The sequence below is a fragment of the Panthera leo genome, chromosome B2, assembly GCF_018350215.1.
Source record: "Panthera leo isolate Ple1 chromosome B2, P.leo_Ple1_pat1.1, whole genome shotgun sequence".
NCBI lineage: Eukaryota > Metazoa > Chordata > Mammalia > Carnivora > Felidae > Panthera > Panthera leo.
This window is the reverse complement of record NC_056683.1, coordinates 106,165,187-106,181,221: the sequence shown is the minus strand read 5'-3', so window position 1 is coordinate 106,181,221 and position 16,035 is coordinate 106,165,187. Positions and strand designations below refer to the sequence as shown.

General features: G+C 40.6%; 1 protein-coding gene across 4 annotated transcripts in view; it reads right to left on the bottom strand.

Annotated features, from left to right (window-relative positions):
* SLC35F1 (solute carrier family 35 member F1) overlaps nt 1-16,035 on the bottom strand; it is a 443,643-nt gene that overhangs the window by 39,264 nt on the left and 388,344 nt on the right. For all 4 annotated transcript variants that reach the window (XM_042939699.1, XM_042939697.1, XM_042939698.1 and 1 more), the window contains exons 4-6: nt 10,717-10,876; nt 3,757-3,913; nt 1,359-1,411 (exon numbers count right to left, since the gene is read on the bottom strand). In XM_042939699.1, the coding sequence (XP_042795633.1) occupies nt 1,359-1,411; nt 3,757-3,913; nt 10,717-10,876 (370 nt within the window). The remainder of the gene's footprint in view (nt 1-1,358; nt 1,412-3,756; nt 3,914-10,716; nt 10,877-16,035) is intronic.

Here is a 16,035-nt window from a genome sequence, read left to right as displayed (position 1 = left end):
ATAATTAGGGGACAAATTATTTTTTATTATTGCTGTTACTATTAATATAAAATTAATTTATACCACTGCGTGGCAAGTGTTACCAAGCATGGGTCACATCTTGCTTCCTGGCTCTGAGAGTCACAAAAGCAAACGCATCTGTAACCTGCAGCCGGTTTCCTTGCCTGCCCCTCCTCTCCTCCCTGCACCCCCTCCTCTATTGATTTTCATTTAACTGTAGCAATCTAGAGCAAAACTCAAAAAAAAAAAAAATAAATGGTAGGATTCTGTGACAGACACAAGGGCTGGTCAGCCCTTGAAGTCACTAGCTATAACCCCCAGGGAGGGTCACGCATAATTCTGTAGCTCCAGCGTGCTTTTAGAGGGAATTATGTCAGTAGCAAGCCAGCCTTGGACGCTTCTGGGTCGGGGGTAGGTAAAGTGGTGCAGGGAAGCTTATGGCTTTGTCCTTGTTTGTGGAAGCAGGGTTCCACTGAAGCTGTCAATCTCATCAGAGCTCTCATAAGCTGGAGGTGGCTCAAGCAGCCAGCTTCCATGGGCAATCTGGCTTCCCCTCCCATTTCCATCCACAGTGCACACATTTTCCAAGCACCCCTGCAAGCCAAGCTCTGTGCTCACTGCGGCACCCCATGAGTCTTGGTATAGACACCGAGGGTTATCTAGGCAGAAGGTTTTAAATGTCATTCCTTTCTAGGGCTTGCTGTGTGATCATTATAGCAATCACCTAGGATGTTAAATCCTTGTCCTAAATTATTTTTAGAGAAAAGTGATTTTCGAAACAGGTGGAATCTGAGATGCCCTGGATGACTATTAATGGGCTCAAAGCTTATCTGGGATTTTCCACCAAGTCCATTTGGAGATCAATTAACCATTTCTTATGTGCAAAATGCTCCCTTCTGAAAAGGTTTTTATGGGCTCAAAATGCCCATTACATTGTTTTCTTTTATGCCTTTTTGTTCATTTTTCTTCCCTTTGCTGAAGTGCCACTTTTTAATGATCACATAAGTTTTGTGTTTCTTGGCTACAGAAAATTGCTACCATTTATGTCCCACCACTGCCTCCAGGCATTTTTTCTTTCTGGTTGGTCTTTAACCTAATAACATACTTGTGTGTCTACACTAATGGCATCTTGACGATGATAATGGGCAGAAGCTCAATTAGGAAACATTATGAATCATATGGTTCAGTCTCTTACTGGGTACAAGAATTCCTAAAATGACAAGGGATTTAACATTTTCTTTCGTTCTCTGCATTTTAAATCCTTTCATGGTTCATGCCCCACTACTGCCCACATCACTCTTCAAATATATCCCTCAGGGTTTACTAAAAACAGCATGTTAGGTGAGCAAACCCCTTACCTATTTGCCAGTCCCAGGGCACCTTTAACAGCTCCTTGTGCTCCATTATAGCTCTGCAGATTTAAAGAAAGTGGACCTGATGAGCAAGATTATAATGCAACCTACTTTTTTTTTTTTTTTTTTTTTTTCATTTACCAGATTTATACAAGTCATGAAACAACCAACTGAATTTTAAAAATAATTTCGGGTAGGGGCACCTGGGTGGCTCAGTCGGTTAAGTGTCCAACTTCGGCTCAGGTCACGATCTCACGGTTTGTGAGTTCAAGCCCCACATCGGGCTCTGTGCTGACAGTTCAGAGCCTGGGGCCTGCTTCAGATTCTGTGCCCCCCCCCCCATCCCTCTCTGCCCTCCCCTGCTTGTGCTCTGTCTCTCTGTCTCTCAAAAATAAATAAACATTAAAAATAAATAAATAAATAAAAATAACTTCGGGCCAGGGATAGGCAAGTCTAATCTGGCAACCTGAGGTTTACCCGTGAAGGATCTTGCTAGGTACGGCCAGCACCAGAGGTGAGGGTGTGCAGTGGGCAAGGCAGAACTCTAGCCTTCCACTGGCTTTTTCACCAGATTGCCTGCAGCCTTGGTTTCTTCTTGCTTAGATGTTCTAAAACGTCAATGGTGAGGTATGGAAATTTATTGTGCTTGCGGCTATTATTATTTTTTTTTTAAATCAGTTTTCTGAATGAGGATTCTCCAAGGCAGTGGTTCTCAAACTTAAAGGCACAAAAAAGCTGTCTGGGGAGCATGCTGAAACAGGTGCTCATGCTCCTTCCCTCAAGATTCAGATTCAGTAGGTCTGGGTGGGGCCCAGAGACGTGCATTTCTGACAAGTTCTCATGCGGTGCCGGTGTTGCCGGTCAGAGAAGCACACTTTGAGAACCGCTGCTCTCGAAGAGGACCAGGAGGTGAAGCTGGCATCATTCCACCAGCAGCATTACGTTGGTTTCAGCGTGCCCTCAATTTACTCCATTTGCCAAACACTCCCCTATGCCACTTCTGTTATTTTGGCAGCAGTGGCCCAAAGGGGCTCAGTTAGCTCGAATGGACTATAACTGAAGCAAATGAGTGTTAGGTGTCTGATTATATTTTTTGGCTTCGAGAATAATAATCCATAAAATGAGTCATCGATCTACAAAGTGCTGGTTATGAATAGTTGAACTAGGCAATTTCTTTTCCTCTCACAAAGCTGAAGTACCAAATTTAGGAGCTTTAAAATGCCATCTCACCTTCAAAATGAATCAAAAATAAATCGTTTTCGGAGACTCTCCTCACCTCAGTGCCTTGTTTGCTATGGAGGTTTCCTCCTGTATCTCAGCATACCAAAACTTGGAGGATCCTTGGAAATAGCTTATTTGCAAACCATGGTCAAGGTGATGCCAAAATATCTTCCATAAATAATTTGATACTGAATCAATACAATTACAAAGCACTTGCCTCATAGGAAGCGATTTGGTGAAATTACACTGGAGGCTGTTCCATATCATTCTTTACCCCTTACATGAAACTAAAACATATAGTCCTTATTGATGGAAAATTACACTTTGTTTGACCCTTATTCTCACAATTCTGAGGCACTAGTCAGGGATGACTTATATGCTCCAATGAAGGATTATTGCAAAATTGATGTTTTGGACTTTTTGATGCTTAGTGAATGTTTGTGTTATATCTTTATCTGTTTAAGGAAAGTGGAAACACTAAATTCCTAAGAGATGAATTTGAAATATGGTTCATTCAGGTAAATCCACAGGCAATAAAAGAAAACATTTATGAAAGGGCAAACTTCTACTGTATGTTTTTTTTATTAAAAAATTTTTTTTAATGTTTTATTTATTTTTGAGACAGAGAGACACAGAGTGTGAGCAGGGGAGGGGCAAAGAGAGAGTGAGACACAGAATCCGAAGCACGCTCCAGGCTCTGAGCTGTCAGCACACAGCCCAATGCGGGCCTCGAACTTACCAACCACGAGATCATGACCTGAGCCAAAGTTGGACGCTTAACTGACTGAGCCACCCAGGTGCCCCTATACTGTATGTTTTATAGTCACTAGTAAACAGATGTCCTTTTTGGAAGTACATCATATCATGGCATTTACACTTATTCTATTTCTTTATGTAAAAACCCACTAGCTGGTTTGGAGAAATCAATGTACTTCTAATGTTTTCTTGTAAATTCTGTACAAAGTCCACTAAGCGTTTTTCTAATAATTGACAACAAACTTCTTTAGTTTTGAAGAAGTTCACTAAGAAAGATACTGAATTTTCAGATTTCATGTAGGAGGTTAGTGAAAGGTTTCCAGTCTGGATTTTTATAAAATAAAGTGACCAACCATACCCTAATGAAAATAATTAGAATAAGCCCTAAGGGTATCTACTCTCTGAATTACTCATGATTTTTACTCACAATTGAATTCCACTGAAAAATGCCCCGAAGAGTCCAATCATTCCCAGAAATTCCACTCGGCTCAGGGTTCGGATGATGTATTCTTCCCAGACGTTAGAAATACCGTACAGTGTGGCCCCTCCTAGGACCAGAAGATCCCCTACCAGCTTATTTTCCCCTAGGAACCAAAACCACAAACACAGCTTCATTAACATTTTCTTCATGAGAATCTGGCACCAGCACATTGAGCTTCCTTTGTCTACTCCATTCTGATGTTTTTATCGAAGTCCGGTAACTTGCCAATTATGATTTAGTAAAGTTTGTTTATCTGTGCTGCAGATATGTTCTGTTATTAACAGGTTGCCTATGCCTGCCCAACCAGAAGTCTTCCCTAACCTAAAAAAAGGGACCAGCTGCTTCTAGACTGCAGTGTCTCTACAAAGCCCCATGTCTTCTGACTAGATATATGTCTAGGAATATATGCTAATATGTGCACATGTTATATTTGCTGCAGGGTGCTTTCTAACAGTTTGGCGAACGTGGTGTAGAACAAACAGAATCAGTCTGAATCTCCACTCTTTGCTATCCAGGGAGGGAAGCTATAATAAAAGTACTTCAGACTCTTTATTTTGACCATGGGCAAAATGTGTACTTGCTTAGAAAATGAGAGTGAAAGGGATCATGGGTTGAAATTTGCAACTCCCCTAAAGTAAGTAATGTAAGAATGAAAATACATGTGATTCATTCTTACATTAATTTTTTTTTTTCATGAAAATCAATTTGGGTTGGTTTGGGTTGGTCCAATTTTTAATAAATGCCTTACCCAGCTCTTTCCTATAATGAAGCAAATTCCACTCTAGGAAGTATGAAGCCAGGGAGGGAGAGTGGAAGTTAGCAGCCTATGTGGGCTTGTACCCAAGTAGTCTCCAGCTCTGTCCTGTACAGGTCCGTACATGGGAGCTTGGCAGGTATGTTGCTCGGGGGCACAAGAAATGCTGGAGGAGAAGGGTGCTCTCTCCAGCATGATTCTAGGGAAGGGGGCTCACCTTAGAGTAGCTCTGGACTCCCAGATTAGCTGGAACAATCTAAAACTGGAGAACCAGATTCTCTGTGTTCAGTTGGGAGCACTGAGCATTCTCTAGGAAATGACTTCACATAAAAGAATCTGGGCTGGGCTTGGGGAAAGACCTCCTCCTTCCTGCCCCTGGGGTCACCTTGGGAGATTCTATATTTACAGCTGACCCTTGAACAATGCAGGGGATTAGCAGTGCTGACCTCCAATGCAGTCAAAACTCTGCATATAAATTTTGACTCCCCAAAGACTTAAACTACTAATAGCCTACTGTTGACCAGAAATCTTACCAATAATACAAACAACACATATTTTGTATATGTATTATATACTATATTCTCACAATAAAGTAAGCTAGAGAAAATAAAATGTTAAATGTACTGCATTTATTGAAAAAAATCCTTGTATAAGCAGACCCGTGTATTTCAAAAGTCTGCTGTCCAAGGGGCAACTGTACTTTAAAGGTGTCACTCTTTCGAAAGCTATTTCCCACTCCTGGTAAGGATTGGAAGGAGAGGAGGAGAGACCCTGAAAGGCAGGAGACCTTGCTGGCATCACCCTCCAGGGAATGGGCTGAGAATCTGGATCTGTGAGGGTGGGGTGCCCTCCCTGATTCATGGAGAACAGATGAGCCAAGAGCGCAAAGAGGTGTCAATGAACAACCAAAGCTCCAGAGAGGTCCTTGGGTGCATCTCACGGGGGCATTAAGGTTGCTTTGACAGAGAAGGTCATCTTCAGCAACCTGATTCATCTTTTTCATGTGTCGAGTAGAAAATAATGACAAAGCTTTTAATTTTAAGCAGTTCATTTGAGGAATAACCCATAAAATAAAAAAGTATCCATTACTAAAATTGTAAGGTTACAATGAATATAATTCAGTCACTTTTTACTCAGGAGCCATTTCAGAATCTTGTGATGACATGGGGGTCATTATTATGAATATCAATTATTGTTGTATTAGTGAAGTAAAGAAGTGCTGCTTAAACAGAATTTTCGGTTAATGAAATTATATGAATGGATTCAGGAAAGCTAAGTTATAATGAAATATTTTAATAGAAATTAGCAGAACATCAGTCTATCTTTTATAAGTCCTAAAAAGAGGCCATGCTGCATTACTGAATAGTCTCACTAATCTTTTTTAAACTCTACATTTGTACAGTTTTGGCCTATTCTGTTACCTGGCCTTTGACCATATGAAATCTATTCCCCAGTACTTTGAATTTTCACCAGGGCATGATGATTACTGTTAAGAATAATACAGTTTTATGTAAGTGCAAGTTCAGAAGTGCTTTCTAAATTATCAGTGATAAAAATTTAAATGTTATTTATTAAAATTTCATTTGTAAGTGTATTTATCAGTTTTCAAACCTTTGAAAATGGATGCATATACATATAGCATGTATGATAATTTGGCTGGTTAAATATAACTCAATTAACCAGGGCACGATTTTATTCAACTATATTATATAATGAAGTGTTTGATGTAAGTATAAGAAAGTTCTAGAACTAATAGTATATATCTACAATTTGTATCTCGTTCCCTGGAGATTACAACATATTACTCCATGTTTTATGCATTTTCAGTGCAATAGATACCTGATGCAGTGGAATCAATTTTTGTACAATGTTCATGGGGAAATAATACCCAGAAAATCTGTCATTTATGTATGTATGAAACCATGCTCAGTGATAATGTTTTGTACTGGACAAGCTATAGAATCTTTCAGCACATCAGTTTCCTTATTTCAGAATGAGGTTAGTTTGAGATTACAGCAAAGTAATGTACATAAAATAATTTAAAGAAAATGAATTGCTTCGTATATCATTGGGCACTGACTAACAGTTCACTAAATGGTGACTGAAAAGAATCAGTCATTCTCTTTGAAAAGCACCTGTCTCTATGGATTGGCCATTTCTCATTTTGGATCGCTTCTTGATTCTAATCAACACAGTCATAATTGCTTTGCAAGAATTGGTTTTCCTTATTAGATTTTTGTTTAAGCGTTGTTTGGGGGGACATTCGCGTCTGTGTGGCAGTGGAAGAGGAATAGGGAAGATGACTTAAGACTACTACTTACCATTATTTCAAGAAATAAATGGTGAATTACACTATTCTGGAGTGTTGAAAGACTATTAATGTGATTTATGAAAATGAACCCATCCCACTGAATATTTTTGAGTTGTAAATGTGATCAACTGCCTTGTTTTCCTGGGACTCTCTTGGTTTTCACACCAAATTCCTTCATCTCAGGAAACCCTTTCATTCTGGGGAATCTGGGACCGTCATTTATCGCAATTAACTATAATAGAACAGCTATATATTTCTTATAAGGGTCACAAAGATAGAAAAATAAGTATTAAGTGGTGTAGCAGAAAGGATACTGGCTAGAATTCACATCTAGGCCGCACCATTTACTATTGGTGTGCACACGCTTCTGATCTCCCTTAGCCTTGATTTCTTCAGCTGCAAAAGGAAGAATAAGAAAGCTTTCTTTGCACAGTTAGGAGGATTAAATGAGATAATGCATGGGAAAGTGGCTGGCACCAAAAAAATTGTCACTGTCTCTTGATTGTGTTTAATTAGCGAGCTCCTTGAAAATATTTTCTCGGGGCGCCTGGGTGGCTCAGTCGGTTAAGCGGCCGACTTCAGCTCAGGTCATGATCTCGCGGTCCGTAAGTTTGAACCCGGCGTCAAGCTCTGTGCTGACAGCTCAGAGCCTGGAGCCTGTTTCAGATTCTGTATCTCCCTCTCTCTGGCCCTCCCCCATTCATGCTCTGTCTCTCTGTGTCAAAAATAAATAAACGTTAAAAAAAAAAATTAAAAAAAAAAAGAAAATATTTTCCCTTCCTTGAAATCACTCTAAAATTCGGGCTAATAATAAGAAAACAAAATGTTGTTATATGTATCTAACATCTTTAATAAATGAACTAAAAGATGCAATAAATGTATTATGGTAGAAAGATGATATTTTGAAGAGCAAGACATATATTTTGTAAAAGGGAGCTACTTTAATTGGGTTTTATCTTAATCTTAAGACTTTCTAACCTTCCCTTCCCACTTTGCGCAGCACACTGCCGGCCGCAAGGCCGAGCCTCCAATGCCACGGACTGGGGACACCTTCTCTCCACTTCCGTCTGCCATGGGCAAACTTGCCGGCAAAGCTTCCTGAGAAGCACGGTTCCTGGCACATCATTGTGCGCCCTGACGGTTACAGTTCACATCTGGAGAGCCTGCTGCCATCTGAGAAGATTCCTTTAGCAAGGCTTAAATCAAAATGAGGGATTCCTGGGTAGCTGATGAAGAAACAGTCTAACAAGGGGATTCGAACAATTATTTTAATTATAATGAAGTGAAGTCAAGGTAACTTTGAAGAGGTCATTATCATTGTGCTTGAGGAAAGAATTTTCAAAATCCCAAGCTACGGTGAACCACGGCTTCGGCAATACAAAAAGGATTGAGACAGACATTCTCTTTTCCTATGAAAAGCTCTCGATAGAGTGATGGCAATTTATATTGCGTTGAAGGCCTGATTGAAGTTCTGGTGAGTGACTCAAGTATTTTGGTAAAGTTTTGTCCCTGGCTAAGTAATAACATTGAATCAATTCTACCACAAAGGTGAAAACAAATGGGATACTTTGCATAATGATGCACACCAATTTTAAGATTATATTGTCCTTCAAACTAGTGTGTCTTTCTCTTCTTTCAAAATATTCTATATGGTGGCTTACATTGCTGCCTAATTTATTTTGTAAAATAAACCCTTGGATCCTATATTTGGGCTGCCCTTAGAACATCATATCATCTACTTGGGCACCATTACTTCAGCAGAGAAGGTACTCCGAGATGATAAATCTTAATTCTGTTAACATGAGCACTTCATAGGTCACAAAAAGGACAGTGCTGTAAGTCTTCTACAGATGAAACCTACTCTAGTGAGTTACTCTGCACTGTTTTAAAAATCACTACTTTTGGGGCACCTGATGGTTCAATCAGTTAAGCACCAGACTCTTGGTTTCAGTTCGAGTCATGATCTCACAGGTTTGTGAGTTCGAGCCCCACATTGGGCTCTGCACTGGCAGCATGGAGCCTACTTGGGATTCTCTCTCTCCCTCTCTCTGCCCCTCCCCTACTCATGCTGTCTCTGTCTCTTTCAAAATAAATAAATAACTTAATTTTTTTTTAAATAATAAAAAAATGCCTACTTTTGAAAGACCTTAAATGGACTTACTTTCTTTTCTTTAATACTATTACTCCTTTCCTAACACCTCATCTGGAATCAAGAGAACATTTTTTTTTTCCCCCAGGAGTAGTGAATATCCTCTGGTGAAATCAATTTAATTTAGTTTAACATTCTGGGCTTAAACATCCAGATTTATTAGGGCAATTGTCTTTCTTGACTAGGAAATGCAAGGTGATGGCTGGGGGCCAATGGCTAAGGTTCAGCAAAGCAAAATTTTCATAAATAAGGGTACATGCTTCTGCTTAGTCTATGTTTACATCCTACAAGTAAAGCTGAGAAAATGAAATTAAATTATGACTTTGGAACAACTAACCACGTTGTTTCTGACAAACATACTCTGATTGGTTCAAAGAGATTATTCGTATCAGGATCATGATGGTTATAGAGCATAAAACTGGTCCTTTCATAAAACATCTATTGATATCCCATGGAACCAGTGTTTCATAGAAGAGATTCTGGGAAAAGCTGGTATACATATTTTTAGCTTACCTGTTGAGATGGGATTGATTATGTTTATGAGGGCCAAGGCTGTCTCTCTTTTGCTCTGTGTTGTATCTGTAGCTCCCAGAGATGTGGAAAAAGAAAGGAAGCCTGTCCCAGAGGTCAAGAGCCTGGGGTCCTAGACCCTGCTCTCTCAGCTCTGTGACCTTGGGAACTCACTTGGCTTCCCTGTACCTTGGTGTTCTTGTGTGTCATATATAAAGCTGCTGAACAAGGTGTGTTTCAGCTGTAATGTACTATAGTGCAACTTAAAAACATAAACTGTATTTATTTCAGGTACTTCCTACAATCTAGTCTTATTACAAGAAATGCCCCAATTTTGACTATCAATTAATTCCCTAGAAGACAGGGCAATTCCAAGAATTATAGAAACCTAAATACTTTCTATCCCATTCTTGATGTTAAAAATGGAGGTTATTTTTCATGTCCCCTAAAACCTTATGTAGCATAAGAATTTTTGTACATTTTAAAGAACTGCAATGCTTTAAAAAGGGTTCTCTGGAAACCATCCTGGATCAGGGATCCCCATCAGATTCATAGCAATTTGATGAGTAAATCTTGAAGCTTTACCTTGCAGGTCTATAAGCTGTGATTGATAACCACAAATCCTCCCTCACCCCAAACAAATAAACAAAAAACCATGCACAATGAGACTAAATTTAGCTCTCCCCCATAAAAATATGAAGAATTCCTAATCTAGTCTTCAAACTTCAAATATCCACTCTTAACTTATAGGTCAACCTCCACCCAATGGTTTGAAAGCTCAGTCTTTCTCTGACTTGAGAAAGAAAGAGTTGGAGGGTGAGGTGTGGGGAAGGCTCCAGTGACCCACTGACACTATTTCTAACCAGCTGGTTTGGGCCAGCCAGCAATGGCCTGCAAAATATCCCCCATATAGGTCCTGACTCAACTTTAAATACCATCTGAATGTTTCTGAATACATGTAAAAAGGGCAGAATATCTGTATTTTGCTTCCTTCATTCACTCAAGAAACATGGATTAAGCACCTCCCATGTGTCATTGTTCGAGGTGTCGAGGAACAAACATGGGTAAGACACAGGCACTGAGAAGACCAGGTTCCTAGTTTCTACCCCCCATGAACATTCTGTGTCTTGCTTTGGCCTTACTCACATAAGCATGTAACATGGTGAACACCTAGAAACTCACCTGCTCCCTGATGCCTTCCCACAAGCACATCTGCTCCTGCCATGCAGCCCATTCCCAGGATGCAGACAAAGATGCCGAGGAAATGCACAGCCTTGTACCGGATCAGCAGGAAGAACCAGGAGAGCAAAATCACCACCGGGATCACAAAACAGTCCAAGAGCTATAGGGAAGGAGGGAGGTAAACAACAAGAGGAGGTTCAGGGGGAAGCTTTCCACATAATAAAGAAAAATCACTTAGCCCTGTAGAAAGGCTATTTCCCCTGAACCTCGGTTTCTGTGTAGACCCAGAACTGCTTCGGTTAAAACAGACTCTGAAACAAGCACAAACTAGCTTTACTTAAACATCCTCCAAGCTTGGATGGAAAGGGGAGAAGGCCAATGGATAAGAAAGGTTGGTGGTGGAGAGTCGCCTGCCCTTACAGGGTCAGGGCAGCTCTGTCTCCCACCTTCCTCAGCGCCTGGACTCCACCAGAACCCCTTACTTGAGGGAGAGGACACTGAGCCATTTTAGATTGTTCCACTATTTTAAGAGTAAATCTGGGAATGGGAGGTAAAGGGGCAGAGGTCTTATCATGTTTTACAAATTAGTAGAATTTAGACAACGGTTGAACTTAATTTCTCCCAAAAACTATCTCCTCGCTACTTGTAAATTTGTTCTAAATACAAATATTACTCTCAAGTTTACAAAGACTTTAAAAAATACCATAGTAAAAAAAAGAGTAAAGAGAGTGAGAGAGGGAAGAGTAAAGAGAGTGAGAGAGGGAACGATAAACAGAGTGTAGAGAAAAAAAATCTTTGATTTCATTTCTTACGTATTTTGTGCTAATAATGAGATTCCATGTGACATGGAAACCTCAGGACTTGGTAGAGAGCTGGCCCCAATCTTGCAGCAAGTTAATGTGGTGCAATGAGAAGACCCTTGTGCCCGGAGTCAGGAGATTTCAGTTTGAGTCCCAGATCCTTACTTACAGTAGTGTGACCGTAGGCAAATCACAAGCTCAGGATGCCTCAGTGTCCTGCCAGTATAATGAAGATAATAATCCACTGACTTCCCCCAAAGATCCCTGTGAAGCTCTGACAGAATACACGAGAAAACATTTTGTTGAGCTACAAGGGCGTCAATGCTGGTCTATCACCATGCTTCCCAACACATGCTCTTGGCTCCACGGAACGGGTTGTTTCTCCTACACTCTGGTAAGATACAGTGACCTTTGGCTAACCCATGTGAGGCAGGGTCTCCACTAGACAAACTGTATCTCATAGGACTTCAAACTCCATGTACTGAACGAGAAATTGGTGATTCTGGCCCACTGCCGGGTACTGCTCCTCTGCTAGAATCCTAGACAAGTAACTCTACCACCCAGCAGTCAGACACAGGGCAGTGATCCCTATACGCCTCCGCTCTAACTGCCTGCATCCTGTTGGCCACCAAGTTCTGTCAATTCCATCTTCTAAACATCTCTCAAATCCATTCATGCCACCCTCTCCCATTTTTGCCACCTGGACTAAGCTTGTATCCTTTCTTACTCAGAATAAGCGCCTCCTTCCTGCTTCAGGGTCTTCAATCATGCATTCTCCTCCATCTGGAATGTCCCACTCAATTCCCGAACTCCCGCTTCATTGCCCTTCAGGCCTGCACTTACATAGTGCCTTCTCAAGAGAGCGTCTCGGGTCCCCAGGCTAGGTCAGGACCATCGAAGCTTTCCTTATATCCTGTACTTTTCCTTTATAGTGTCAATTGCAATAATACTTAATGAGCACAGAATTATTGGCACAATGTCTAACTTCCCCACGTGTCCAGAGGTCTATGAAAGCAGGACTGCATTCTCATTAGTCAGACCCTGCTGTGTTCATGAGAAGTATCCAATGATAATGACTGCACAAGTGCATACGGTATTTTTAATGATCAATAATACCCAAAACTCATGAAAGGATGAAAAATCTTTGCGTGTTTGCAAAGCATCCCTGACCATCGGCATGACTTTTGGCTCTGTAAAGCAGCCAGCACTCAGAATCCATTCTAAACCAAAAGATTTTGCGGTCTGGCAGACCCTCAAGCTTCTCTGTGCAGCAGTTTCCTTTGCAACAAAAGCAATCAGAATTGTAAGCTGTCCCTGGGGGTGCTGTGAGATAAGGTGATGGAGGGCCACGTGGATGCGATGGCTGGGGGCTGAGTCTAGAGGTCACCGCACTCCCGGAGGAACTCTGCATCAGGGTGGCGGCTGATAGGATTGCACTACAGCTGGAGTTGCTCAATGCACAGTTAATTAGCAAGTTAATGATCCTACTTGATATGGTAAAATGCTCTGAGGCAGTTTAGTACAACTGGCCTCAAATGCCATTTAAGTATATTAGGACATTTGAGTTTGCCAGTGAAAACTGTTCACTGGGTGTAAAACAGTTGGTGTTTTGTTTTAAAAATTAGAAATGATTGAATCGACAGTTGAAATATTTAGCTACATACTCTATAATTTGGATTTCACTGTCTAGCTGGAAGCCCTTGGTTAGTGGAGCTGAAGACCTCTATTCCTGAATTACTATTTAAAAAAATTTTTTAATGTTTATTTACTTATTTTGAGTGAGAAAGATAGAGAATGAGCAGGAAAGAGGGAGAGGGAGAGGGAGACAGAGAATCCCAAGCAGTCTCTGCAATGTCAGTGCAGAGCCTGATGCAGGGCTCGAACTCACAAACCGTGAGTTCATGACCTGAGTCAAAATCAAGAATCAGGTGCTTAACCAACAGAGCCACCCAGGCGCCCCTTCATTCGTGAATTATTAAAGGCAAACCAGACCATCATTCAGTCTTTGGGGAGGACTGAGTGAGCCTTTTTGGTTCTCAATGTCATTAGAAACCCCACAGTACATAAGTCCTGGGGTATTGCCTCAACAGATTTAGTTGAAAAATCCTTATTTGTACATGTCACATGGTCCTATGCATGGAGAAGACATTTAAAAGGAAGGGGAAAAGATAATGAAAGGTACAATTTAAGCCAGGGCTTCTAGAACATTCATCTAGGGAAGTTTAGTGCCCAGCATACAGTAGGGATCAACAATGGGTGGCTGAATGAATTAATGAATGGACAGACACTTGTTATCACTGACTGTCAGAAGGGACATTAGGGATAATTCAGGCTGCTGCTAGCATTTTGGGTGGGGCAGCATATTTTGTAGGATTGTCCCTTGCTCTCTGCAGGGCATTTAGTATCACTGGGCACTGGCCACTAAAAAAATGCTCATGCACATTTACAAGTGTCCCTCAGTTTAGAATCATCTTGACCCCTCCACCCCTTTTATTTAAAAGCTGAAGACTCAGAGGTTTCAAGAGATGAAGTGATGTGCTCAAGGTCGACCACTCAAACTATTGGTACCAGTGAGAGTTCTGTCTTTTTTTTTTTAAACAGTATTTAAAAACTTTTTTTTAATGTTTATTTATTTTTGAGAGAGACACACAGACAGATCATGAGCAGGGGAGAGGCAGAGAGAGAGGGAGACTCAGAATCTGAAACAGGCTCCAGGCTCTGAGGTGTCAGCACAGAGCCCGACACGGGGCTTGAACTCACAAACCGTGAGATCATGACCTGAAGCCAAAGTCAGCCACTTAACCAACTGAGCCACCCAGGTGCCCCCACAAAACAATATTTTAATAAAGGTCAATGACACAAATTGTTACAGGTAGAGGTCTTATCACTGTGTGTGTAACTACAGAAACAAATAAACATTTGGGAGCTTCTATTAGTAAACAGGCTATTACTTTGCAGTGATTTTTGGCTCCAGCCTTTCCCCTGTGGTCATATAGCATGAACCATACTGACAAAATCATTTTCCAATAGTTTTCGGGTAGCTTAACTCCTCAGCGAAGTGGTTGTTGGAGTAATAAAAGAGAGAAGCATGATAATAGATCCTCGCTGCTAGAGATGGGGACTGTTAAAAAAGACAAAAACCCTTCGATTCTGTCATGAACCTTTAGTAGATTTACTTTCTTTGCATACATTTCTATATCCAAAAAGAAATGATAAAATATCAACACCAAAAAAAATGAACAAATGAATACTATTTCGTAATTATCTTTTCCCCCTTTTCTGTTTATTTTTTTTAAAGTTTTTATTGAAATTCCAGTTAGTTAAGGTATAGTGTAATGTTAGATTCAGGTATACAATATAGTGATTCAACACTTCCTTACAACACCTGGTGCTCATCACAACAGGTTCACTCCTTAATCCCCATCACCTATTTAACCCATCCTGCAGCCCCCTCCCCTTTGGTCATCATCAGTTTGTTCTCTATAGTTAAGTCTGCTTCCGGGTTGGCTTCTCCCTTCTCTCTCTCTCTTTTGTTTCCCCTTTGCTCATTTGTTTCATTTCTTAAATTTCACGTATGAGTGAAATCATATGGTATTTGTATTTGTCCGATTGACCTCTTTCACTTAGCACTATATTTTCTAGCTCCTTCCGTGTCATTGCAAATGGCAAGATTGCATTCTTCCTATGCTCTGAAAAGTCTCAAAAAAATTAAGAATACGTTGGAAAGAAAAGTGCTCATTACAACCTTAGATTTACCTCTTTTTTCTCCTAAAGATTTAAATTAATTCTTCCATGTCACTAGTCTTTAGGTGATATCTGCCAGAGAGGTGTCCAATACCAAATGACCTGATTTTATTGATGGTGGCACTGAGGCACACCATGCTTAATGGCCAGGGCACATTCTCTGAAGCCAAGGTGATGGCTCCAGGATTATTATGTGAACTTGGTAGCTTTTAATAACATTTAGAGTAGGTTGTATTAAGTTTATACTTACAGTTTGCAAAACACATTATTTTTACTTTATCTCTAAAACAGCACTTTAAGAGAGTTACAATTATACCTATTTTATGAGTAAGGACACTGAGCCTCCAATAATAAAGCAAGTTAGTGCCAGACTTGAAGCTAAAATACTAGTCCCTGGACTTCTAGTCTCCACAGAGTTCAAGTGCAGCTTCCAAGAGTTCTTTAATGGGGCGCCTGGGTGGCTCAGTCAGTTAAGCATCCGACTTCAGCTCAGGTCACGATCTCATGGTCCGTGAGTTCGAGCCCCGCGTCAGGCTCTGGGTTGATGGCTCGGAGCCTGGAGCCTGCTTCCGATTCTGTGTCTCCCTCTCTCTCTGCCCCTCCCCTGTTCATGCTCTGTCTCTCTCTGTCCCAAAAATAAATAAACGTTAAAAAAAATTAAAAAAAAGTTATTTAATAATAAGAGGTCTGTATTGGTGGTGCTTTAGGATAACAGAAGTCAACATTAAATAACATTACTTTTTTTTTTTTTTTTAAGTAATTTGGAGAATCGCAG